The sequence below is a fragment of the Daucus carota genome, chromosome 9 (assembly GCF_001625215.2).
Source record: "Daucus carota subsp. sativus chromosome 9, DH1 v3.0, whole genome shotgun sequence".
In the NCBI taxonomy this organism is placed as follows: Eukaryota; Viridiplantae; Streptophyta; class Magnoliopsida; order Apiales; family Apiaceae; genus Daucus; species Daucus carota.
The window spans coordinates 6,190,044-6,217,514 of record NC_030389.2 but is presented as its reverse complement, the minus strand read 5'-3'; the positions used below and the strand labels follow the sequence as shown (position 1 = coordinate 6,217,514).

Sequence of the window (27,471 nt, the reverse complement as noted above, 5' to 3'; positions counted from 1 at the left end):
ATAGTGGAGTAAAAGTAGTGTGAAAAGGAAAGAAAATGAAGAAGTGGCGGGACCCGTTGACTATTTTGGGTAAGTTTTGAAATGTAAAGAATTGGATGAGACATAAAAAAAGAAAGTGTAAAGAAATGGGAGGGACGGATGGAGTATTTAATTAAAAATTGGTATAATAAAGGAAATAATGGAAAATGGGGGAAAAAGACTGCTGGGCTGGTGTTGTAAATCAAGTCGATGAGAGAATGTGAGTAGAAGGAACGATGAGATTGTACTATATCTATATCTATCTCTGTATCTATTTCTTCCTGTTGCTCGCTTCCCTCAATTCTCTGCTCTCATATGCATCTGGTACTTTCTTCTTCATCTTCACTCATCATTCTTGATTTTTATATATTATTTTTTATATATGTAGTTTAATTTCGGATTCTTGGTTTTTGAGCTGAAATTTGAAATGGGCTATTAAAATTTGATGCTTGATTGTTGTATGCTGTTTTTTTGAGGTAATTGAAGAACCCTTTTGATGGTTGATTGCATTGTAGACTGTGGAATGAGAAATCTTGATTTTGTGGGTACAATATGTGTAAAGGTTTGATTTTTATGGCAAGTAGGGAGTAATTTTGTAGTTATTGTGCCCCTTTGAGCTCGATAAGCAGCACGTTGATTTGTAATATTTCTTGTTGATTCTGTCTTGATAGAGAGTACAGACTTAAGTGAGTTGATTAGCAAAAAATAGAGCCTGATCTCGGTTGATTTTTGAATATTGTTCCTTTTGATTGTGGTTGAATGTCTTATTTTCTTGTGGGGTAGCATTTTTTAGTAATTTAAAGAAGGTGAATGGCTTGGTTAGTCATTATTACTTGTTTCCTATTGTCCTTTCTAATATTTCAAATATCTTTGATATTCACAATATTGTTATTCTTGTTGTTGTTTGCCTGTGAGTGAATTTTTTCAGAGGGAAAAATACTCTAGTATTGTGTTACATAGATCATTTATGTAGGTATCTGTGCACGTTGCGCAATTTGTATATGTCATGTGTGGTACATGAGCTTTTAGGAGTACGACGTGATTTGTGTTTCATCTCTTGTCAAGTCTCCTCTTCTTAGTCATCCTAAAGCTTTTCCTAATTCATCTAAAGGCAACTTCTAACTCAACGCCATCATTATTTATTTGATTTATCTATAGTACGACTGATGCAAGATGGGAGTAAAGCACAAAAAGTCACAGAATTAATACCAAGAAAAACAATCTAAAAAAACCTGTTTGACGGTAGAAAGTCATCCTTGTCATGCATTCTTACCTATTTCCTAGGGATTTTATAAGGACTACAGGGGTATTTAAAGATAATGAAACTGTGATTTTAGTTGCAGAATAACGAAAATACTAGTTGTCACTTCAATCTTACTGTCAACTATAAAGTTGATATTTTTAAATTCTTTACATTAAGTATATTATGAAAATTATAATAAAAATGTAAGAAGTTGTTATCTTCACTTACATTTATTCTTCCTCATTAACTGTGTGAAAGTTCATATCCGTTTTTGTCTGTAAGGTCTAAGCCTGTAAACAAAGGACCTAACAAATTGATTTTGTGAAATTTGATTGTTGAGTGGCAAGTAAGAAGTTATTATCTTCACTTACATTTATTCTTCCTCATTAACTGTGTGAAAGTTCATATCCTTTTTTGTCTGTAAGGTCTAAGCCTGTAAACAAAGGACCCAACAAATTGATTTTGTGAAATTTGATTGTTGAGTGGCAAGTAGAATACTTTGTATACTTGCACAGTTAGTTTTTTTTGGACGCGGCGTTATGAGTGGCTTTGCCAAAGAGTTTTTTTTTTTTTTTTTCACGCATGAAAAAGACAGGAAGATGGGAGGTGGAATAACTTGTTTACAAGCACTGGAGTGCTTTTCTTGTTAGTTGTAACATATGGATCCGAGTGAATGGAAGAGCAGAATATCTGCTGAGTATATAATATCCGCAAGATAAAAGTTTTCTTGATCTAGGGAACAGATAAATGTGAGGGAAATGGGGAATGATGTTTCAGGAAGGCTCAATGTCTTTAATCATATGATATCCGACTTCTTAGTTCTAACTACAATACAGATTGTATTAATCCTATACTAGAAACTGAAAAACACCATAACATAGTGTGGTAACAGATAACTGTAGAATTTTACTGGAATTTCATGATCTACTTCACAACAAAAACCGTTATATTAGAGATTATATTGGGTTCAACACTTCAACCACAGTAACTCTTTTACAGATAGACTCAGGAGGTGAAATATTGATAGTCTTCATCCTAATTTCAGCTTTGACAAAAACTGTACATAGTTACTGTTCCAAATGTTTTTGGTTCTCATGTGTGTGACAAGTGTAGTGTATTTCTCAGCAAGCTAAAATAGTTGATATTGAAGGGAAACTATTATATATACTAAAAAACATCTAACAGTGTTATTGTATATAAATACTTTGTGAATGTGCACAATCTTATGTGTGTGGGTTTCAATTCACAAGTACTATTAAATTTTGAGATGATCATCTAACACCTCTGGTTTTTGTTTGACCATAAAATGTCAAACTCTTTGTTCTGAAACTTCAACAAAGCATTTCCATTTCCCAATGTTTGACATTGAACTAAAATTTGATTGCTTACAATTCTAAACGGAAGCATATTTGAGCAGTACCTTATTTGATGCTAGTTTTGATATATGGTGTGTTGTGTATGCGTGGCTGCGTATGCATGTGCTTTCGATCTTTAATTTTTTCCCACGGGCTTCCATAATCTGCTCTTTATGTGTCCAACGGGATGATTGATGGGGTATATAGTGTTACTTAAGCAACAACTTTCAGCAAAGTCTATGTTACAATGTTAAGTAGATATATTTTATTGTAGTCCGCAGGTAATAGATAGTAATATGGTTTGTAGAAGTAATGCTTAGCTTCATTGGGTAGGAGAGGGGGGTTGGAGATAGAGATAGATTTCAGGGTTTTTAAAAAAACCGAGCCACTCTTAGCGTGATGAACACCACTGGGGTTCATGTGTGCGGGTTTTGATTCACACGTACTATTAAATTCTGAGACTGATCATTTAACATGACTGGCTTTTATTTGACCATAAAATGTCAAACACTTTGTTCATAAATTTCAACAAAGCATTTCCATCATCCCAATGTTTGACATTGAACTAAAATTTGATTGCGTACAATTCCAGACGGAAGCATAATTTAGCGTGATTAACACCACTGGGGTCCATGAATTTATCCTAGATAGTTTTTATGAAACTCTTTGCTGTGGTGGCCTCTATTCTAATATTCTATTTTAATTATATTCCGAAAGTTTCATTAGTTTAACCTTTATTCAAATGCAGGAAGCACTGATGAAGTTTGTCTTTCTAAGGGTGGTCGTTTTCCACCGTATTCAAACCAAGGTAAACCTCCAAGAAGTGTAAGCAAGGGCCCTAAAGATTTAATCCTTTGTAGGATGTACCGCAAAAAGACTTGTTGTGATGTAACCCAGACACACCCTGCTTTTATGGCCATTAGAAAATTGGCGTCAACAGGGGAGGCAAATGCAGATTGCTTGCTGTTGTGGGAATATTTGGAGTGTTCCATCTGCGATCCACAAGTTGGTGTACAATCTGGACCACCACTTATATGTGCATCTTTGTGTGATAGAGTGTACGATGCCTGTGCTAATGCCTACTTCTCCATAGATGCTAAGATCCAGGTTAGTGGTAATTGCAAGACCTTGATGGATTTTTTTTTTGTGTCCAGATTTTATCCATTTTAAAATGCATAAAATTAATCAATAGTCTTTTGTGTTAGTGGTTGAGTGCTGAGACACGTGGTAATGTTTGACTAGAAAAAAAGAAGAGGAAGCTTAGTATGCTCACATAATAAACTCTGCTACTATATGTAGATTTGACTGTCGTATTGGGGAAAAAAATATTGGATATATGTCTTATATGTAATAAAACTTTATGTTGGATTTGTGGCTGTAATATTTATTGGAAAAATGTGCATGGACAGCTCTTTGTCTTTCAAGCTTTCAAATGTATATAAATCTGTGATAAAGGATTATTTATGGTTGTTACTCAATAGCAATAGTATTATTTAATATATATGGACCATTTAAACACGTATACTGCAGGAGTTGAGTTGGTAAGACTTACAGTGGGGTTTAGTATTACATCAATTCCAGATTTCCTGGAGTTGATTCTCTTGTTCACCCTTTGCACATTATTAGTATTTCCCTAATGTATATAGTTTGTTGATTTTCCTATGTTAATTGAACATGTTACTAGCTATGTTACTCCGACTCTTCTATTTAGGTTGCCGTACCCGTGTCGGACACTTGGACACTCGGACACGACACTTATTTCGTGTCGGATCCTTTGACTAAAGGAGTAAAATAGGACTTACTAGTTTTATATTTTAGTATAAGGGTCCCCATCAAACCGTTATCTTGGTCCACCACTGGCATCAATGCCTTTAAGCTAATTTCTGTCCTTGCATGAAGTGAGTCCGTGCTGAGGGTTGAGGATAGAGGTGGCCAATCGAGCGGTTTTGAACCGTTCGTTTGGAACCGGCCCGGCAAAAAATTCGTCAAAATTCGATTCGGGACGGGCTTGATTCGGCCCGGATCGGCTCGTTATATTTTACGAAGCGAATACGAATCCTAATATTAGAAACCGGAACCGGCCCGCGAATTAACGAGTCTGTGAGAATTATAAAATATGTTTTTAATTAATAAAATTTATACGAGGTATCGTCCTCTTTTATTTTATTTTAATTTAATTAATAAATATGGTAATTTAAGATAACTGAACACGAACTAAATTCCGAGAAAAGACGCGAATCATTCGCGATTCGTGATTTGATTCGTGATTCGCGAATCATGAATCAATTCGCGAATCACGAATGATTCGCGGTTTAAGGCTGGTTGAGTGGTATGTCTTGTCTCGAATTTTTTTTGTTTTTTTTTATTTTGACTTCTTTTATTTACAAAATAATGAATTTATTTTAAAAAATATTTTATTAAATCAACTGAAATATGAAAAAAAATAAAAAAATAAAATAAAAATGAACCGTTTCAACTCGTGAACCCGCGAATCGGTTCACGAGTTGATTCGGTCGAATTCGGCCCGGAACCGAACCGGCCCGCCTTACCAAACAGGCCGGTTACGAATCATATTCCTGTAACCCGGCCCGATAAAAATTCGCCCCGGCTCGCCCCGGCCCGCCCGTTTGGCCACCTCTAGTTGAGGATGTATAAGAAGTTGCATGGCTTTGTTCTTGGGGACATCCCACATTATAGTCTGCTACTATTAATGACCATGCTGGCTTATCTGTTGTACAACTAGTGATGCTTGACAGAAGTAATATGAAACTATTTGGAAACTTAGAAGATGCTGTTGAAGCCTATTTAATACTCCCTCTGTAATTTTTTTTGGTTATAATTTAGTTTAGGATGATGTTGTCTTTTTCACCTATTAGAATTTGATATGTATTAGGAAAGTACTTAAGGTTTATTTTTATAGAAATATTAGCTCGTAATCTTCAGAGTTTTATCACTGGATTAATACATTTTTTTATCAAAAATCAGCCCCCGTGCCCATCACCTGTAGTATCAACATCTTCTTTCCATTTACTTGAGTAAATCGTTCACATTCACTAAATCATTCTATACTTTTTAGGTCATCTAAACACGGAATGGGTCTTTTATTTTGAATGAATTCTATATATTTGTGTACCTACGACAATGCATATAAAAGATTACAACTGCTTATTATATATGTTATCTTTACTAGAATTACTGTATATAACATCTCTCTCTCTCTCTCTACATATATATATATATATATATATATATATATATATATATATATATATATATATTAAGAATTTGCATTCCTTCCACTCATGCATTTTGATATATTGTTGATACATTTTATTCTTACTATCACATTTCAGGCCCTAGCACCTTGTGGAGTGAACGACTTTGTGTGTGGAAGAGCCTCTGAATGGATATCTAATGGTACTGAGCTCTGTCATGCTGCTGGTTTTGCAGTAAAGCCATTTTATGATATTCAAGGCACAACCTGTTATGGTGGGAGGAGTAGTCTCGATGCCATTGCAGATGCATGGAAGTCTTCAAAGTTCAACATTCCACAGAAAGCTGGAGTACTGGAAGATTTCAAACAGTGGCTGAGGGAAACTTCATTCAATGAAAAAGTGTCTTGGGCAGTTGCGGGTTTGGTTCTTACCGCAGGGCTTATGTTCAACAGGTTAGGATACACTCTTACTTTCCAACCTGACCATTCCCCTTGAACAATCATGTACCTTTCTATTCTTTTATATCATTGAACTAGTAATAAATATTTAATGTTTGTTCACATAACATTATGCTTAGCTTTATAGGTAATTTGCTCAGATAAATATAGAAGAAAATTCGTGATAAATTGAAGACATAGCCTGCCTCTGTTTACTGTGTGTGTCTGTGTGATATTGCTCTATTATTATCTTTGGCTTACGGTGGACCTTATATATCTTCATTTTGTTGGAGTATGCAGCAGAAAAAAAAGGCGTAGTCAGGACAATATACAAGCTGTTATTCAGAGGAATGCAAGGTTAAGAAAGCTCGACATAAAGAAGAACACAAGTTTGCCTGCTGATCAAGCAAATGCACATGGAAGATAGATAACCTGTTTTTCCTAGTAGTACTCAGGTTAGCAACACATGCGTGAGCAGCGGCTGGTTCAACTCAGCTGTCATTCTTACTGTTTTTATGAACGATGACATACTTGATGAATCTCACACACCACAGTTGCTTACATATTTTGAAAGGTCGTAATTTTAGCTTCCCTTTTTTATATAAATTTTGTTTTGTTACAGTTTTGACATGTTGTCCCTACTGTTCCTACATAGGTCTAAATTTCCAAGAAAAAACTGAACTAGTCGGTATATGTAACAAGAGATAGACAAGAATCAATTGTACCAGTCGGAAACTAAATTTGTTGAAGGTTCCGTGTCAGATTATGGCTTTTGATTTGTAAATTTACAGTGGAGCTCTCTTAACCATCACAAGTCACTCTGCATAGTTCCTCCTGAAATATGAGTTGGTAGAATATCGAAGAATCGAGTTATGTCTGTTAAAAGACACTCTTGCTATATTCTGATTTCTGGATCAACTAGTAACTAAAGTAGTGAAGTACTTGAGCTACTTTGCCACACTTTGAACCAGATTTTGAGATATAACATAGTAAAAATTGCAGATATCATTATAGAAAAAGAAAACGGACACTGCTTCCATTTATTCACAAACAAAAAATATTGAAATTAATTGGTTTAACTATGTAATCTATTTTTTTCTATAGAGGTTTTAACTTTTAACTACGTAATGTAATCTAGAGGCCTTACGTAATTTGAAGTAGTGAAGTCTTAAAAGTGTGCAAAAGTTTGGGATTTCGAAGTGTCTGGAAAGTTTAAGCTGCATGTATACGTAAAAATGGTTTATCATTTTACATTGTATGTATCTGGGATTGGTGTAGAAATCGAGAATGGTATACGGATTCAGAATTTATCAGAATTTTTTTAATGAAATGGAGTTTTTTCAGTTAATCAGATGGTAAAATTTACATATTGACATGCATTCTTGTTTTCTTGTCAAATAAAACCAAAAATGAAGCCTTATCCTAGAAAGTCAAAAAAGAAAAAACCACTTAATTAAAGTAAATTCCGATGATTATTAACGTGATGAAAAAAATAACATATTCTTTTTAGTTATTGTATAAATACATGTAAAAATTGACTTAAAAGAACCGCTAAACATGTTAAGTTTGGACATATAATATGTCGTTTAATACTTAATTTTGTAAAATAATGTCGTTTAACCTGATTTTCTTATATAAGGTTAATCTAACTTCCAGTTTACTCTTTAAATTATACTCATTATTAAACCAAAAAGATTATTTTCTAAAATATTATATATATGATCTTTTCTCCTATAAATCTATTAATTGTGAAATTAAGAAATTCTCAAGTGATTTTATAAAAGTTCTCAAAAGAAGCATCATGCTAATGTTCAGAGGGTAAAATGTTCTAATTATTACCCATTCCAATTTTGAAATTATTCACACTTTATTTCTTTCTAGTGCTGTTGAAAAAAAAAAAAAAAAAATAGGTATGCAAAAAACCAAGCATTTTCTTTCACAAGGCACTCTGCTTAAGTAGTTAAATCCCTAAATTACACAGTTCATCCATCCTTAGGGCCGTCTCCAAAGCATGGGATTGTCAACACAACAAAACAAATGCACAATGAGCAACTCAAAACAGAACATAAGATGAGAATCACAAACGATTTACAAATACACAGTAAAAAAATTATGGGTCACTTAACACCTCGAATATTCTAATTACTAAAAACTGGGCGCCCTTTCAATGAACTTGAAAATTTTGGGTTACTGCACAGATGGAAGCTTGTTACTGCACAATCTTCTCTCATCTTTATCACTAATCAATCTCACTCTAGATCCAAGCCATGATTGATAAAGAAGGATAGATTCTATGTGATATACGGCTCATCACCGAAGGAAAAAATGACAAGTTGTGTAGGACTAATTTTATTTACGCTTCTGTTATGCGGACGTTCCAATTTTGGGGGGCTGCTCAATAGAATTTACAAACATAGTAAGATAAGATTATTTGACAGATGAAAATAAGTAAATATAATATAGCAGAGGTTAATTCCTAATTACCTTTCTAAGAGGCATCTTTGACGTGCCTGGCTTCTCAACCGGTTTCAAAATCTCAAAAGAACACATTAGGGATTCATCTACACTCAACAGTGCACCTGCATTGTCAAACTCGCCCCCATAGTTTGGAGCAGAAAATATTGTGACAAGTTTACGTTTAGCAAAGAACTCATAGCCATCTTCCACAACCTGCAATTGCTTACAAAATTAGTTATTGCCACTTGAATGAAGTACAATAGCCCGAAGGTCACTAGACAAATTCAAGGCCAAGTTAGAAGGATAAGTTAGTTGTTCGAAGACAAAAGGAGTATGACATTTGTGCTATCAAATACTAAATATTCACCTGATGAGCACGACATATTAGATCCAAGTCATTCCTTTCCAAAAATTCAGCAACTATGTCAGCTCCAAATGTACATGAGACACCTCGATCGCTATCTCCCCAACCCTCAACATTAGGATCAGGGTCTGACCAGAGCAAATCACATAAAAGTCCATTATCTGGAATTTCAGTGGGCCTCTGAATATTTTTAATTTGATCCAAGGTCTCCAATTCCGGCGAAAGTCCTCCATGCATGCACATTATCTTATGATCAATAATTGCAGCAATAGGCAAACAATTAAAGCAGTCGGTGAATATTTTCCAAAGCCGGATATTAAATCTCCTTTTACATTCATCATAAAAGCCATATATCCGATTGATTTTTGCATCCTCATGGTTTCCCCTCAACAGGAACACTTTATCAGGATATCTTATCTTATATGCCAAAAGCAAACATATGGTTTCCAAGCTTTGCTTGCCACGATCTACGTAATCTCCAAGAAAAAGGTAGTTGGCAGCAGGAGGGAATCCTCCATACTCGAAAAGTCTCAATAGGTCTTGATATTGACCATGTACATCACCTGAAAAATCACTTCGAGTATCAGTCTAAAAAATGTTCAGAAGCATTTACAAGATGCATGAGTTAACAAGGTATCGTGCATTGATCATAAAATGACCCTCATTTAAAGATCTAATGTTTTCAGATAACTGTGATACAATGGGTTAAACTTTAAACGACCAGATATATTCCTAAATTTCAAGATTAGGTAATAATCGCGTATAAAATTTTAGACAAACTCTTGCCATAAAAGAGTGGCCGAGGACAGAATCAAAATTCTAACTGAAAGTACGTTAATTTTCATCAATGTTAAACATTTCTAAAATAATTCCTGCACCACCCAAAAAACTCCAAAGAGGCAACACCATCTGTCGGAATCTAAATTCCCTCCCAATTTTCTACTAAAATCAAGAAACCTTATCACCTAATTTCATGATCTTACACAAACACACACACATAGAATACTTAAATCAATTCAAACACCATAATCATAACTGCAGTCCGCATATAATTATTATTGATAAGAGATGCAAATACACACACACAAACATGTCTCCTCTTGCAAAATTCCTACAATAATCAACTCAACCCTCATAATTTTGCTCTTGCAAATATAATAATTCAAATCTAAACAAACACCAAAATCATACTCACATATAAATTACAAGGAAAAAACACAACATGCTATTATATAACAAAAAACCATAATCATCATCAAATCTTATAAAAAAGATACAAACATGTTTGCATATACAACACAGAGAGAGAGGGAGGGAGAGAGGGAGGGGAAGGGAAAGGGAGGGAGAGGGAGAGAGAGGGAGAGAGAGGGGGAGAGAGGGGGAGAGAGAGAGAGAGAGAGAGAGAGAGAGAGAGAGAGAGAGAGAGAGAGAGAGAGACCACAGATCCTGATGGGAGCGCTGAGTTGAAGAAGAGAAGGCTGAGAAAGAAAGATTTGTCTAGCGTTGACACAAAGCTGTCTGATTTCTCCCTCTGACAGCTGAACTTGTTTGCTCCCACCTTTCCCTTCCAACAATCTCCTTATTATATCATCCAACACCCCTCCATCCATCATCCCTTCCATTGTCATCATCTTTATCACATATACACACAATCTTGTTTCTCGATCAAATCTGAAATTTCAGAAATGGGGTCGTGAGAAAAGATGAGATTTTTAATGGGCTTTGATTAGATTTTGATGTTGATGATGGGGTAAGGTTGATTTGTGTTTGCGTGCTTTGCTCGTTTGCTTTTTTGCTGTGATTTCAACAAAATGATATGTTTCATTTAATATTCAATCAATATATGGTTCGAGTTGATTGCAAAAACAGGGATTATTGCCGTGTAGTATTTTGGTCTACTTAATTTTACCAAGTTTACACGATGATTAATTTATATTACATGCAAATTATGTCTTTGCAAGTAAAAATTAAAATTTAAAAATAAATGGGAAACAATGCTTCACATGATGATAAATTAAATTACACATACAATCCCTCCATTTTTAATATCTGTTTCTTGACTTTTTTGACACATTTTAACGTGTTTTGACCACAAGATGTGTTATTTCCAAATATTTTTTTATGAATATAAATATTGATATAATATTTTTATTCAGAAAAAACTTGAAAATAATATTTTTAATTATATAATCATAATATATGTATCTAAAAAAGTCAAAAACAGATATTTAAAAATAAAAGGAATATATAATATAAGATGGTATGATAATAATTTTATGTTAATCTATAAGACTTTTATAATAATTCACCAATAATTTTTGAACATACATGTAAAAAGAAGAAAACTAACGGATCAATAAGCTTTATAAAATTGTGTTGAGAATATAACAGGTTGAACTTTTGAAGAGTTGTGTTACTTGACTTGGTTTGGTGGTTGACTAAAAGTCTTAAAAAGTGACTATATATTTTTACATACAATTGTTAGTATCTTACGGTATTTAATTTAATTAATTTAAAATATGCCGGGATTACATTAGTTGGTACATGTACCAATACCTTTAAATTGGCTGGTGTGGAGTGGGATAGCTTAAAATATGTTTATTCCAAAATACATACTGTTTGAATGGATTCATACAATTCACCCCGGTTGCACAACGGTTCGTTCGAGTGGATCAAAATTCACACTGCTTCGAGTAACCAATATCAATTTGTTTTGAGAAATTTTATTAGATTTTGTTGAGATTTTTTTATTTCATTTTCAAAGAGATGAAGATGGTTAAAGGAATTTTTAAAATCTATAACTAAATTATTATTGACCGTTCTCTCAAATATAATCTTGCGTTGATGATCAACGCAGACTCGGATTGAGGAGGACTAATCACAAATTCTGCTCCCTTCGAGAGTGTGATTAAGAGAATACAAGTCTCCTTTTTTAACCAGCTGAATCAACCCTCGCAGACATGATTATGTATTTTATAATCTAGCTCAATCAAGAAACTAATAATATCACTCCTAAACTATAAGAGGATTAGGTCTCATATAGATCATTTATATTTTCATACGATTCATAATATACCAAATATTCATATTTATCATAACCTGGTCAAAGGTAATTTTTAGTTCAATCAAAATATATCGTATAAAATATAATGATTTCAGATCTAAAGATCATTACATCATTATCAATGAATATTTATGACACTTTCAACACATAGAATCTCACGGCAGGTCAATCCCATACCATATATATTTACATATGCTTATTTTTTGACTTTTTTTTTTGACAAAAATTATTTTTTGACTTTAGTATCACTATAACAATAATTAATGAGATGATCAAGATGTGATCATCTGTCAACAAACATACTAATCTTCATGTATTATTAGTGTCCTTTATAATTGTACTCGACTAAAGACCTTAGGAATAACAATGCTATTCCATAATCTCATTTCTAGTTCATGTGCTTAGAGATATAGAATGCATATCATGTCCAAGGACATTTATTAATCTAATATTTATATCACAGTAAAGACTTAACAAATAAATAAATAATAATAGATATAACATATTTATGAATACTCAAAATGTCTTAACTAAAACATAATAGTGTTGTCCCGAGGGCACATACACTAACACATGGAGCATCCAATTATGTGAAATTTCAATTATGACGTCCAAGATGTATCTCATCAAAGACAAAACAAGAATCACCAACATGCATCCAGGATGAAGTTTTAAGCCAACAAAGTCTTAAAGTAAAGATCTCCAAAGCCTTTGCAAAAGCCTATATTTGCACTCTCCAAGAAAACTTCAACTACGCGTCATCTCCATCAGGATGGTTCAAAGACTGAAGTCCACTATCACCTCAAGTGGATATACCCCCTAGCCTCAACACACAACAGACTGCCAAGTTCAAACTCTTCTCTGTTAGTAACAAAACAAAACACATGGCTCTCACAATTGATTTCATTTCAGAGTAACACTTAAAGCACCTTACTGAGTCCCTAGGTCCTCACATTCTACAAATTATCTACAAATGTATTCTCTTATCATTGGACATATACTCCACCAAAGCCAACTTGCTCATAGGTCCTTACTCATAAGAGCCAATATACATCAAGAAACCATAACAATTCTTCGTCACAAAACTCAGTCTCATGCATACATCTCATGACAAAGCTAGGACTTTTCAAGAATTCATCTCATTCAAGAATCTCTATTATGAATGGACAAAACAGTATAAGGGAAAATAACCATATAAACTAAAAATCATGACTCGAAGTCCTCGAAAGAAGGACTAAACACTGTTGTGAAGGGACTCAGGGACCCCGACACGTTTGAAATACATACATCCTTACACTCAAAACATCCAAAGACAACAACTTTAAGACTAAACCTAAGCAATATCACACAAGCAACTCAATCCTTCTGGAATTCACGATCTCACGGTACTAACGCTAGAACGCCACCTGCTATAGATAAACGGTCACAAAATATGAGTCCAAAATTTCATCACCTCAATGACCTCAACGGACCGACATGTCCCAACTCTTTTCATGAGGTCTTATGAGGACACAAAACCAAATCAAGATTTATAATAACGGTTAATAAAAATCTGTAATTAACAAAATCATCAACAAAATGTTATTTAGTTCTCGTGAAATTAATCTAAAAGATTATAAGCCAAAATATCAAGAAGATGGCTCAACAACTTTAAATGAGTCTTAGATATTGCGCTCCAAAACTTCATCCGCCCAAACACATATCTCCAAGACAAGCCCACTTCACATACAAGCTAATATGGGAAACAAGGCATCTACACGAGGAACCCAATTAGCTTTCTTATCCATATACTACCGCCCACCAACACTCTTTAATATATGTCAAACAAGAACCCTAACAAGGGCATAATCCATAGCTCATGATAGCGAACTCTCACGTCTAATATCTTTATATACACATTAGATGAAAATTTAGAAATCTCCACAAAATTAACTTCTATTTATATATAAGTCAATCATCAAACCCAAAAATTAGATTTAACAGTGCTGATATCGCCACCAAAGATGTTTCTCAAAGTTAGCTCATGACCCCTCAGTTTCACTTGGCAATTTCTTCTTTTAGCCATCATATTCTTTCCGTAATCAATTACAATTGTCATGATTAGTTATAGTAGAAAGTATATAGAATGGAGAGACTCTTTGTCCGCGAGAATCACATCAACCTTCACTGCATTTTGTGGCTCCTCGACTTCACTATTTCTATCATCTCTTTAGTTCAGTACAATATTTTCTACAAGTCAATAATCTTCGTCACAATGATCACCATCAACCTCATTATCTTATGTACTTCCATACAGAGAAGACTTATCCCGGCTTCCTACCATCAGAAAATTGACAAACAATAAAAATGACATGTGACAAACAAATTCCAAAATAATCCAATCGATATTAAAAGATTCAACACTACTTGAATGCGATCAATGTTAGGCCTCTAATAAAAAAGAATATAAATATAACACATATCCATGAGACAAAGCCCATAAAAGATCACATGTCATCACCTATTACCGTGTATAAACCTGAAAAAGTTATCACAAAAATAATGATCAAAACTTGAACTCTTACAAAATTAGAAATAAGTGATAATAATATATAAATTCCTTCTTATATCACAATAGATATAATAAATGAAGACCGGTTACAAGCCCTATTTTTGGGGTACATCTCTCCTTGCCCTATTAATCTATATTTTATTATAAATTTTAATCAACACATCTCTTTCTCTCTCTACTTTTATATCATGCTTTAATAATGAAAGAGAGTCATTAATAATAAAATATTAGACATATTGTGAGAATAAGGCACATTGTTGGAGTTCAAGTTAGTAAAATATGTCTTAAGTTACTAGGAAATGATATTTTATATTATATTTGGGGCTTGAATTAGGAGAGAGCAAGTCCAAGAGTGTCCTAATTCAAGGCCTAAATATAATATAAAATATCATGTCTTAGTAATTTAGGACATATTCTCCTAGATTGAACTCCAACAATGTGTCTTATTCTCACAAGATGTTTAATATTTTATTATTAAAGACTCACTTTCATCATTAAAGCATATAAGTAGAGAGAGAAAGAGTGTGTTGATAAAAATTTATAATAATATATGAGATAGGGCAATGAGAGATGTGCCTCAAAAATAGGGCTTGAGGAGCATGTCTTAGTGATATAAGGCATCACTAGGACATTGTTGGATCAAGTTTTTCCATAAAATGCCCGAAATAATAACTTAGGACATGATATATGGCATCTCTTGGACTTGCTCTGAGGAGCTTGTCCTAATGATATAAGGCATCAGTAGAACATTGTTGGATCAAGTTTTTTCATCAATGACCCTAAATTATGGGGCCATTTGGCCAAGCTTAAAAAAAGTGATTCTTTGCTTAAAGTAAAGAAGTGGAGTAGAAGTGAGAAGTAAATAAGTTAATAAAGTGTTTGGAAAAGAAGTAGAAGCTGTGAGAGAAGCTAGCATTCCCAACTTGTTAAAAATGCTTCTACTTCTTTACACAAACGGGTCAAGAAAAGTAGAAGGCAGAAGCAGAAGCAACTTCTGGTTTCCAAACAGAAACTATAACTTAAGAGCATCTCCAATGGTCTCTTAGTTAGCTCCTATATATAATATAAAATATAAAGCTCCTAGGAAGTTACTCCCTCCGTCCCCTTTTACATGTCCACTTTGAAAAAAAAATTTGTCCCAAATTACTTGTCCACTTCTCTTTTCAAAGCAACTTTTTGTATGTTTTTTCAAAAAGTAACAACTTCCAATGTTTGACTAGCATATATATATACACAACTCTATCTAATTCATTACATTTATTAGGGATATGTATGAAAACAAGATATCCAACTAACATTTTCTTAAAATGCGTTATTTTTTCAAAAGGGACAAGTAAAAGGGGACGGAGGGAGTAATACATTACTAAGAGTTTGAACTCCAATAATGCTCTCTATACACACTCCTAATATTATATTTTATTATTACTTAAACTCCACTATGACAAAAGTTCAAGGTCACATGGGTGAGAGTGAATATTAAATTCTAAAAAACAAGTTAAGAGCCATGTAGTGGCTAGAGGAGAGAGAAGGGGCTCCTAGTATTTTTAGGAGCTACTAAGAGCCTATTGGAGCTCCATTTTTTATTATCCTCCTTATTTTTGGTTTTAAGAGCCAACTTAAGAGGTTATTGGAGATCATCTAAGACATTGATATAAGGCATTTCTTGAACTTCCTCTTAGCATCTCTATTAACATAAATAAAATAGTTAATATAGTTAGACAAGGACTAGTTATCCCCGTTAAGACAAATAAAAGTCTAGTTAGAGCATGTGAAGCTAGACAAATGATAATGACAGATGTTTTTCTGCCGCCACTAAGCTAAAACTCACCCTCATAAATACATTCCTCGATTCGCGTGTGAACAAGTGCAACCACCACCATAAGGTCCCACATTTCCAGTCAGATGAGCTTCACGTTTGGCATGCACACAACGCTAAATCTGTCCAAACTCCCACATATTTTAGGACATTTTCTCTCTCTCTCTCTCTGGATTTGAAACGCAACACTTTATCTCCAGTTCAGAGCTCACAAATTCAAGTAGTAATGGAAAGTTCTAGTGCGAGAAAACGAAAGTATGGTGATGGAGTTGATGGATCAGATAGCTCATCAGGAGCTTCAATTAAGCGCCAGTATAGTAGAACTACTGTATGTGTTCTGCTTCTCCTTTATAATTACATTTGTTTTTTTGTGTATATAATTGAATTGTGACTTGGTAGGAACAGAAGCTGTTCTGATATGATGTTTTGTGCATGTTTGGAAATTATGAACAGGGGAGATCAGGTAGTGAATCGAGATGTCATCAGTGTCAGCGGATTAGTTCCGGCCGTGTTTTGTGTTGTAGTAAGTGTGAGAACAGAGTCTACTGTCTCCGATGTGTGACTCAATGGTAATCTCTCTCTCTCTCTCTCTCTCTCTCTCTCTCTCTCCCCCCCCCCTCCCCCTCCCCCTCCCGCTCTCCCTCCCTCCCTCTCCCTCTCTCTCTCTCTCTCTCTCTCTCCCTCTCCCTCTCCCACCCTCTGCAGCAAGCTAGCCTACACACTTACAAGTTAATGAATTGTATTTGTAATGTGACGTTTTAGCAAGTTTATGTGTGATTCCTACATGTGATTTCATGTCTTATGGTGGATCACAGTTCGTAAATTATATTTTAGTACATACTAATTTGTGTTTGTAGTACAACTTATTTCGTGTATGTGTGTGGGTGAATGTGTTTAAATGGTTATGTTTTGAAATTTGGTTTTGGGCTAGTTCCTTGTAGTGATTTACATATAATTAAATTGAAAGAGAGGAGATTGTAGTTCTGTTCCTGTTTTTTCAGTAGAGTTAAAATTTAGTGTTTATGAGTTTGTGCTCTTATGGGTTACTCTTCACTTGAAAATGTTGGTGTTCTGTATTACTGTTATCATTTTAGAAATCGATATTTTAGTTCATTCGTTTTGCGAGCTGTGTGTATTTTGTGGTGGGAGCACATCATGATTTAGTTTTCTGCTGTACAGGTATCCTCAGATGAACGATGAAGCTTTTATTATGGCGTGTCCTGTTTGTCGAGACAACTGTAATTGCACAAGCTGTCTAAGCTTAGAAATGCCGTTACAGGTTAGTTTCTTTAGCACCTTAACTTTTGCTATCAATTATATTTATGTATATGAGACTTGTGATGTTTATACAACCATTACACTCATTTTTGGATGTTTGGTTTTAGGACACTACAAGAGTTGAATTACGTTTCACTAAAGATGATAAACTCCACCACTCGAAATATCTCCTGAAACTACTACTCCCTTCTGTGGTACGGTTTAATGAGGAGCAAATTACAGAAAGGGAGATGGAGGCGAAGATTCAAGGTACTAATCATACTGGCTGAAAGACAATAGTGTACACTGGAAAATATTGAGATACTTGGATGAACACTGCAGTTTGAGATAACATGGTGGGAAATATGATAAATTTCTAAAACACAAAAGCTAGTGTTCTTTCTATTGCTAAATTCTTGTTTTCATGTACATACTGCTAGCAAAATTTTACTATTCGCTGATTCAAATGGACGGCATTAGTGTTATTGTGTAATTGAAGCTGGTTTTGTGCATGTCCAGCCGTTAATACAATTTGTAGCGGTTGCTGATCTTTGTTTGTTATGTTAAGGGTTATCACTTCCAGAGGTTAAAGTGCAAGTAGCAAACTGTGATGTTGATGATCGATTGTATTGGTGGGTTCCCAGACTTGAATATTATTTTTGACACCATTTACCTCAGTATTGTTTATAATCCATAACCTTGCATGTCCTATGCAGCAACAACTGCAAAACTTCTATTGTTGACTTCCATAGGAGCTGTACACATTGCTCATATGATCTTTGCCTTATTTGTTGCCGGGAATTGCGCACTTGCTCTCTGCAGGGAGGTCAGGAGGAAGCTATTGTGCAATACTTGGACCCTGGAATGGCTTATATGCATGGTCAACAACCAATATATCCGCTGGTCACTAGTACTGGGACTTCATGTCTGGCTGCTAAAACAAAAAGTAATTATCACGCGAAGTCGATATCTGAATGGAAAATCGACGAGCATGGCATGATTTTTTGTCCCCCAGAGAGTATGGGTGGCTGTGGTCAAGGAGTATTAGTATTAAAGCAAGTCTTACCAGACAATTGGGTCTCAAACATGTTAGCAAAAGCTGAAGAGTTATATGAACTTTATGGGCTGAAGGACATGCCAAACACTGAGCAACGGTGCTCCTGCTCCCATTCATCTTGTGATAACATTGCCAGAGAGAATTTTTTAAAAGCCGCTTCTCGAGATAACTCAGATGACAATTACCTGTACTGTCCAAGTGCTGTCGACATTAAAGCCGGAGACTTGAATCATTTTCAGGCTCACTGGTCAAAAGGTGAACCCGTGATTGTGAGTGATGTGCTTAACACTGCATATGGGCTAAGCTGGGAACCAGCGGTTATGTCACGGGCAATCCAAGAGATGAAGTCCCAGCCTGTTAATATGATTGCCCTTAATTGTCTAGATTGGTGCGAGGTGATAATATTTCCAACTTCTAACTTTTAATGTACCCATATTTATATTTATACTTACTGTTTTTTATTATATTATTAATTACAAAACTCACTGGCATTGGGTTTATGCTAAAATAGAAACACTGATCTGTTCTGTAGAGGAAATATTAGCTACTACTATGGTCCTTAATTCTTGATTATTCAGGACAGCCTTTTCTATGATACATAAAATGAAGTAGCTTGTTAACAAATGAGCACAAATTAGATAAATGTGACTGTTTGTTCTGATTAATGTTTTTCAGAACCTAGTAGTTAAAGGTCCCAAACTTCCATATACTTTTCCATGAAAACGTTTTCTAATTACTTAACTTGGCCTGTGCATCTTAACTTATATGTTATTCTTTATGATACCGGACCCTGTGGAATGTATGGTTTCTCAGATCTTGTTTTTGCTTGCTATTACTAAACATTTAAAATCGTTTTGTTGCTATTTGAAGCAGATGTTTGCTAATTATGTTCATCTTATGTCTCACATAGAGATCTTACACATGCAGAATACACTTATGCATACAGCTGTATTAATATTCTCATTTATTAATTACTGAACATATCTAATATTTCTTTTGTGTCTCGTAGTTGAAGCTAAATATAAAAAAGCTCTTTAAAGGCTATATGGATGGTCTAGTTGACAAGTTTGACTGGCCACAAATGCTGAAGCTTGATGATTGGCCCCCGTCTGGTTTGTTCGAGGAGCATCTACCACGTCATTATGTAGAGTACATTAGTACTTTGCCCTTCAAAGAATACACACATCCATGCAGCGGCTACTTGAATCTTTCTGTCAAGTTACCTAATGACCATTTGGTGCCAGATATGGGGCCCAAGATGTATCTTGCTTATGGCTTTCCCCAGGAACTAGGACGTGGAGACTCTGTAACAAAGATCCATTGTTGCGAGTCAGATGCGGTATGCTATTCTTCTAAGTCCTTGGTTCAGGCTTCTGTTCAATAATCAGATATTGCATTTATTATATAGTGTGCATAGTTTCTATGTTAAGATGATCAACAAAGTGTTACATATGATCATCAATGCACATAAATTATTGTTAACTAAAGTCAATTGCAATAAGTGTTCCTCGCCCTAATATTTTTTTTTATGCACCAGTCGCATCTTTCGTTACTCACTTTCTTAATCTAAATATAATTTGTAGTGATCATCTTTAACAATAACTATGTGTTCTGTCACAGGTGTATGTGTTGGCACATGCTAACGAAGTAACAGTTACTCCTTTACAACTTGCCAAGATTAAAAATTTGAAAGAAAGACACAATTTACAGGATCAAAGAGAAATATATATTAATGGCCAGATCTCGAACGGATTCGAAGCGCACACGGAATGTAACAATGTTGAAGAATTAGAGAAGAGAGAGGGATGTGCTCTTTGGGACATCTTTCGCAGAGAGGATGCTCCTAAGTTAAAGGAGTATCTCATAAAACATTTCAAAGAGTTTAGGCATATATATTGTGTGCCAGTGCAGCAGGTACTTCCATAGTTCCATATTTGTTTATGGTGGTTTTTACATAGATGATGTATCTTGAACAACTTCTCTAAGCCCTCATTTGCTCTTCCTCGTTGTTTGTATCTCCTTGGACATGAAGTACCGTAAGTAGTCCAATACATATCCTGTATTGGATTGTCATGGAACTGTGATTAATCACAGTTCCCTTTTACGACTGCACCTTATTAGTTAATATGTGTTGGAGTTCTTATGGATGATATGTTGCATGTAGCTTGCCCGAATATCTTTTAAATTCTTATCTTCTTTCACACATAACAATGTCAGTTGTCAGAGGTGGAATTTTTTCGCGGAACTATAGTTAAGTTGTTGAATAGTCATCTCTTTTGCTTCTTGGGCCTTTTCTCTTTCATCCCGTATGTTTCCATCTATCGTCCATTTGAACATAGATAATTCACAAACCCAGTTCACATTTCTTAGTAGTCATATGATCTTTTCCGTTACTATATTCGAAAGGTGAAGAGTCCTCAAAGAGCAAGGACTTTGGCTTTCTGTTGGCACTTGGAATTGTTTGGTACAAATAACTTGCTTCAGCAACATAGACTTGACGTTGTTAGATGGTGTATCATGTGCTGGCAGGCGTTAACCTTTCATCGATTGTTGTCGCTCTATTTGTTGCAAAATATTTGTTTGGGCCTTACTAAAACAAACATCTAGAAGAAACCTATAAAACAGTGCACTTCATTAAACTGTTTCATGGAATCAGAGGCTTTTCCTTTAGTTGTTGACATGTATACTTCTTATATCTTCATTTTTCTTGAGGTATATACTATATTTTTTGATATAATATTGTGCAGAGTCGGCAAATAAATAACTAGCTATTGAACTTGCCATAAAGTATGATTAGCAACTGCTTCCTTGACATGTAGAATATTGTGCTATAATTTTTTCATGGACCCTCCTATTGCAATTACTCCGTATTAGATACTGTTGACGTTCTTTTCATCTTCTTTTTTGCTAATTGTACTGTTGATGTTCTTACCTGTCAAAATATATAAACATATAGTTTTGCCCTTGTTTTACAGGTTTTTGACCCCATTCATGATAGAACATTCTACTTAAGCACGGAGCATAAAGAAAGGCTTAAGAAGGAATATGGCAAGTTTTCATAAATTGGATGTAGAATGGAGTTTCAATCTCTAAGTTACCTTGTGATAGTTTGTTTCAACCCCTCTTTTCTAGGAATTGAACCATGGGCTGTGGTGCAAAACTTAGGAGATGCAGTATTTGTTCCTGCGGGCTGTCCTTGTCAAGTTAGATATATAAAAGTACGTGTACTTGTTGAATTCCTTTCATTTTAACCAACTTATGTTCGATCACGAAATGTACATTCTCTCATTGCATGATAAAAGTATCAATCCTCCATCACCTAACTTGATTTTAGAATTGTAAATGACACGGGTCAATATAAAAAGGGCTGTGATATTGTTTTCCCTTTGGAAAATTGTAATTTTAAATTAATAGTGTATTTTCATTTATATTCCCATATATGCTTATATTATAATTGACCCCATGATAGTTAATATTTTGTGTGAGCTTCTCAGCATGCAATATGTAGTTTTCTCCATGGTGTGAGTTTCTAAACATTTATAGTTTCCATGTATACTAAATCTCTAATCTTTTGTTTATGAACTGTTTCCAATTCGTTAGTCATGTATAACAGTTTCGACGGGATTCGTGTCACCTGAAAATGTTAATGAGTGCATCCGTTTAGCAGGGGAACTTCGTCTTCTCCCCCAGAACCACAGGGCCAAGGAAGACAAGTTAGAGGTGTACCATCTGCTTCAGTTTTTTAATATCTTTGGTTTCTTCACTGTTACAATAGCAATTCTACCATCCAGCTATGTGTGAGATTTAATTATATCTAGCCATCAAAAACTGTTTCTTATTTTCTGATGGGAAAGGAGTAAGAGTACATGTTTTATATCTCATGTGAAGGTCTTGACGTGTTTCAAATAAAATTTGGACTGCCCGCAAGACGAGTCGGAACTAATGCATTGTCCGGGAAATTAATGTGATGTTTTATACACTAATTTATGTGGGATGCGCAGACAGCTGGTCACTATGAGTGCTTGAACTTGTTTTTCTCTTTATGATTACATTACTTTCCTGACCAATATTTTTGCTTTTGTGGGTATTCCTGATACAGGTGAAGAAATTAATCCTTTACGCAATGAGAAATGTGTTAGATGATTTGGAGGAGTTTACCAAGTAAGATAGCTTATATCTTTCACCTTGTTCATGTACCTGTTTTCTTCTTGATCTGCTCCATATTATGGTTATAAGCTAGAATCTTTCTATACGAATAGGACTCACCTAGCTGTCAAAAATATTACATTTTTATTCGGCAGATTTATTCAATCTCTCATGTTACATTTTTGTAGTTACAGTTAAGTTTAAATCTTTTTGCAAGTTATTCTAAATTATTAGATCAATTGTATTAATTCCTTATATCTGTTCGAAAGCCTCAAAACAGGGTTGAGTTTTAAGGTGCTAATAGATTAATGACTGCTCAACCCAGGACATCTAAGATGCAGTTTTCAAGACAAGATATTAGGAGCTTGGTCAGATTTTTTATGTACAAAAGTTTTGACCTTTTGTTTGAAAAGTATATTACTATCTGTTCCTGTGTTTTGTGTTATATTTCTGTTAAACAAAATTATGATATAAAGTTTACTTATAGAATGGAAGACAGAAGTCACTTCAGGAAAAACCTACATATGTTTTCTAACTAATAACTTTCTCCAGGGGACACTTAATTTACTACTCCTATAATTTAGAACTAATATCGTTATTATGACTGCGTTTGCTGCTTGTTCTAATCCTCATGTAGCATTGAGAGTAAGTACTCCTCCTGTCATTCACTCAGTCAGCCTATCAAGACTGAGTGTGTAAATATCAGCTCAGATACAAATTACCTGGGAAGCAGCAAAAAGATGTTTGAGAGGTCTATACAGAAGCTCTCAGTTGAAATATCTAGATATTTTAATCTATCTAACAATAGCCCGAGCATGGATCTTAAGCTTCCTGTACATGATGCTCCCTCCAGTAAAAGAGACTTCCTAAAGGAACCTAAGATTTCTGAGGTGAACTAGCTCAATTGTATCTTTATATTGTGCTTGTTGTTCTAGCTGGCTGTTGCTTCTCTAACTGTTGCTTCTCTAATTCATCCGTTACTATTCCTTTTTCAATGCAGGATGTTTCTTATGCTATAAGCAACAGACAACAAACTCCTTGTTCAGACCATTCTCCAGAATTCTACAGTCAAACATCCGTGTCCCTCGCACCCGACACAGTTAGGTTCTTTAAACATTTGGCAGACCTAATACAAGGAAACAAGTTCGATGAATTGAAGACCCTTCCTCCTCACTCTCAGCTGGATGATCAAATAATTCAGGATTATGAGAAGGTACTCAAAAAGTATTTGTCTGGACGACTTACAGCCCTTGCTGAGGAATCAAATTACCAGGAGTTCCATAAAGTCTTATATGGTTTGCTTGCTTGTCGGAGGATCCCTTCAAGATTACATCAGAAATTCTTAGCCCTCCGTTGGGAGTTGCCAAATTTAACCAGTAGAGCTTACGAGCTTAATAGGGAAGTATCCCGAGGCATGCTCTTGCCTATTGCCAAGGCCAAGGAGAAAGAAGAGTTGGCGAGTATGTTGCGCAAATATTGGCAGATTGTAGATAATCTGGTGAAGTTGGAAAAAGAGAGAGAATTCATCTTGTATGAGATAGTTGAGCTTCAAGCAAAGGAAGAACCAATAGGTGCTGAGGTCACAAATTCTGAAGCTTCTGGAATGATGAATAAGAATGATGCAGGAAAACTGGAGCAAGAGAAGAAATATAAGTCAGATGAGATAGTCAGGCTTCAGACTGTTAACAAAGCTATAGACACGAAGATCATCAAGTTTGTCGATGAAGCTAAAATGTTGCAGAAAGATGCTGCTGCTCAGCATTATAAAGTAACAAGCCTTGAGGCTTTGGAAGCAGTATATAAGGTTAATGTTCTCAACTCCATGGATAAGTTGGCTATCATGGAGCTCAAGTGGAAGGATAGAGTAGCATCTCTGGACTACTGAATTGCTTTCAGTGTAATTACTTATAATGCGCTTTTTGTACATGTTCTCTCAAAGTTGAGAAGAATATCCTATTCCCGCTTACCTCTTAAATTGTTCTTTTGTCAAAATACAAACAAATCAAATGTGCTTTGCGGGTTTGGAAATTTAGTGTATGTTCCATGTCTCTCGTACACTTAAATCCAGATTCTGACGTTTATGGCATAAATATGTATGAACCGCAGGCGTTTACTTGGATAGCCTTGCTTGCATCCACGAATACACAAATGTTTAGGGGAGTATGTCTCACCGTTTTGCTGTGCAGTTTTGTGCATGTTTTTACATATGCATTAGACTTGGGCTACTTGGCTTTGTCGGGGACTTTTGAATCTGATCAAATTGATCATAAGTTGACATAATGGAGTATAAAGTTAGAAAACAGTGTAATATCTGCATGTGTGATATGATACTTGCGTTATTTAATTCTCTGTATTTATTCTGATGAACAAACAGATGCTATTACACATTAAACATTTGGACAAAGTACGAGAGAAGTACTTAATTAAACAAACGTTCAACATTCATGGGCGAGGAAATAGCTTCAGGTACTGATTAAAACTTCTTGAAGAAATTATGAATGTAGGCATTAACTTCTTCTGGTTTTTCTTGGTGCAGGAAATGAGCAACTCCTTCCAGTATAACAATGTCCTCCAACAACGGCACGTCCTTCTTGAAACTTGGACTGTGAACATATTCTTTGGTCCCGGGGGTCGTATAAATCACATCTTCATCTCCAACCATGAATTTAACAGGTACCTTAACTTTCGATCCTGTCCATGGAGCTGTCAACTCCCAGCTTCTGCAAAATTATGATTATAATATATATCAGTATTGCTTCAGTATTAGGATTAAGATTGATGGATTTCCAACTGCACCTATAGGTTTCAAAAATCAGACAACATTATTCCTTACAGATCCAACGTGCGATAGTAGTTAAGTGGTCCGGAGAAGCCCTTGTGCTCAAATTTGTTGACATAGTACTTGAGATCCTCTTCGGAAAACCATGAAGGCAATGTCACAGGAGTATCAGTGTCAGGATTACCGAAAGGGTTTTCCTTTTGCAAGCACGGGGGGCCTGGTTTGCGACTAGCTATGACTTTCTTGATGTAGTTTGCAGTCCCATACTTCTTTATCTCAGCTTCAATCTCAGGTTCCTACATGCATCATCATCATCACTACAGTTATTTATTTGGCTTACTCTGATTTGCTCTTAAACCATTATTACTAAGCAACCACTGTAAGAATAGGCCATTACAAAAAAAGCTGGTATTAATCAAATACAATACAACTGGAATTGCCTGGATATGGCGAAAACATAACAAGGGAATCCTGCGTAGAGTAGTCTGAAACTTTACCTGAAATCTGCACATATAGTAGTCATCACCAAAGAAGGCTTTCATCGCTTCAACAGGCTTCCACCTCGGATTCCTGGGCCGAAAAGGCACAGTAAGCGGAACGAAAGCCGTAACCATATCAGGCCTGAAAAGGCACAAGTACCATCCTATCATGGCACCCCAGTCATGTGCAACCAAAAAAACCTTATCAACTCCCAGTGACTCGATAAGAGCCACTATATCACCCACTACATGGTGACACGAGTACTTTGTGACTGCTTCTGGAGCATCAGTGTCACCATAGCCCCGAAGATCCGGAGCCACAGCTCGGTAGCCAGAGGCCGCAAAGGCCAGGATCTGGCGGTGCCATGTGTACCACAATTCGGGGAAGCCGTGAAGGAACAGGACCACGGGTCCTGTTCCTTTCTCGGCCACATGCATGGTTATGCCATTTACACTCACTAGTTTGTGCTCTATAGTTTCCATTTTTTGTGATGAAATTGTGAAATGAGATGCCCTAGTGATGCTTCACAGAGTGACCATAAAGCATTATGAATATATGCACAAAATTTCTTGAAACGTACGCTAGTCAAGCTTGTGAAGCTGTGAAAGTAGTGCAACACTTAAATAAACTTGGGTAGATCATAAATATCGACGTCAGGGGACAGTTGAAAAGGAGGGGCTTAGTAAATTCGCAAGTTTAGTCAAATTTGATAAATGTTCTTCAATGTCGAGGCAGTACAGTAAGGTTATGTCTCCAAGTGCAGTGTTTACTGTACTACTACTGTAACCGAACACTGTAGAACTAGAAATTTGAAATACTTGTGACTTGTGAGAGACAGATGAACTCTCGGTTCATCAGTATTTTCCTCATTCTCCTTACCAAATGTGAGAGTTCAAATCTTGTCAAAACTTAGTCGAACAATGGGGCTGTGTGGACAAGGTTAAAAAAAGTAACTTCTTGTTTAAAATAAAGAAATAGATTAGAAGTGAGAAATAAATAAGTTAATATAGTGTTTGGAAAAGAAGTGAAGTTTTGAGATAGAATCTACCATTCTCAGCTTCTTAATACTTATTTACACAAACGCGTCAAGAAAAACAGCAAATAAAAGCAGAAGTCTCTTCCCTAAAACAAACAGGCCTAATATCTTCCCCGTTCTCCTTGTTGACTGTTGAGATTTCAAACCTTGTCAGAACTCGATTCAACAGTATTTTTCTCGGTGTCCTTACTGAATG

The 27,471-nt window shown here is 35.3% G+C and overlaps 4 protein-coding genes across 8 annotated transcripts; 2 read left to right on the top strand and 2 right to left on the bottom strand.

Moving 5' to 3' along the window:
• Positions 1-180: 180 nt before the first annotated feature.
• Positions 181-7,108, top strand: LOC108200555 (folate-binding protein 1-like). 4 transcript variants are annotated; one of them, XM_017368751.2, is made up of 5 exons: positions 182-342; positions 3,365-3,723; positions 5,970-6,283; positions 6,569-6,723; positions 6,924-7,108. In XM_017368751.2, the coding sequence occupies exons 1-4, from the start codon at positions 255-257 to the stop codon at positions 6,693-6,695; spliced, it is 888 nt and encodes a 295-aa protein (XP_017224240.1). In that variant the 5' UTR covers positions 182-254; the 3' UTR covers positions 6,696-6,723; positions 6,924-7,108. The 4 variants fall into 4 exon arrangements, with proteins under 4 accessions (XP_017224241.1, XP_017224240.1, XP_063940386.1 ...); XM_064084316.1 differs by having other exon boundaries at positions 6,891-7,108; XM_017368752.2 differs by having other exon boundaries at positions 181-342; positions 6,572-7,029.
• Positions 7,109-8,181: 1,073 nt separating this feature from the next.
• On the bottom strand, positions 8,182-10,909 carry LOC108200186 (serine/threonine-protein phosphatase PP1 isozyme 9). Its single transcript, XM_017368241.2, has 4 exons — positions 10,528-10,909; positions 9,093-9,652; positions 8,753-8,938; positions 8,182-8,659 (listed from the first exon to the last, which is right to left on the bottom strand). The coding sequence occupies exons 1-4, from the start codon at positions 10,718-10,720 to the stop codon at positions 8,633-8,635; spliced, it is 966 nt and encodes a 321-aa protein (XP_017223730.1). The 5' UTR covers positions 10,721-10,909; the 3' UTR covers positions 8,182-8,632.
• Positions 10,910-16,476: 5,567 nt separating this feature from the next.
• Positions 16,477-25,160, top strand: LOC108200418 (lysine-specific demethylase JMJ29). Of its 2 annotated transcripts, none has more exons than XM_064084947.1 (14): positions 16,477-16,848; positions 16,974-17,089; positions 17,700-17,799; positions 17,906-18,047; positions 18,346-18,409; positions 18,494-19,229; positions 19,844-20,173; positions 20,455-20,748; positions 21,810-21,882; positions 21,967-22,052; positions 22,435-22,554; positions 22,934-22,995; positions 23,654-23,870; positions 23,981-25,160. In XM_064084947.1, the coding sequence occupies exons 1-14, from the start codon at positions 16,747-16,749 to the stop codon at positions 24,863-24,865; spliced, it is 3,327 nt and encodes a 1,108-aa protein (XP_063941017.1). In that variant the 5' UTR covers positions 16,477-16,746; the 3' UTR covers positions 24,866-25,160. The 2 variants fall into 2 exon arrangements, with proteins under 2 accessions (XP_063941017.1, XP_017224045.1); XM_017368556.2 differs by having other exon boundaries at positions 23,618-23,870.
• A 145-nt stretch (positions 25,161-25,305) lies between these two features.
• On the bottom strand, positions 25,306-26,925 carry LOC108201900 (uncharacterized). The gene is made up of 3 exons (XM_017370237.2): positions 26,257-26,925; positions 25,814-26,055; positions 25,306-25,700 (listed from the first exon to the last, which is right to left on the bottom strand). The coding sequence occupies exons 1-3, from the start codon at positions 26,719-26,721 to the stop codon at positions 25,454-25,456; spliced, it is 954 nt and encodes a 317-aa protein (XP_017225726.1). The 5' UTR covers positions 26,722-26,925; the 3' UTR covers positions 25,306-25,453.
• Positions 26,926-27,471: the final 546 nt, after the last annotated feature.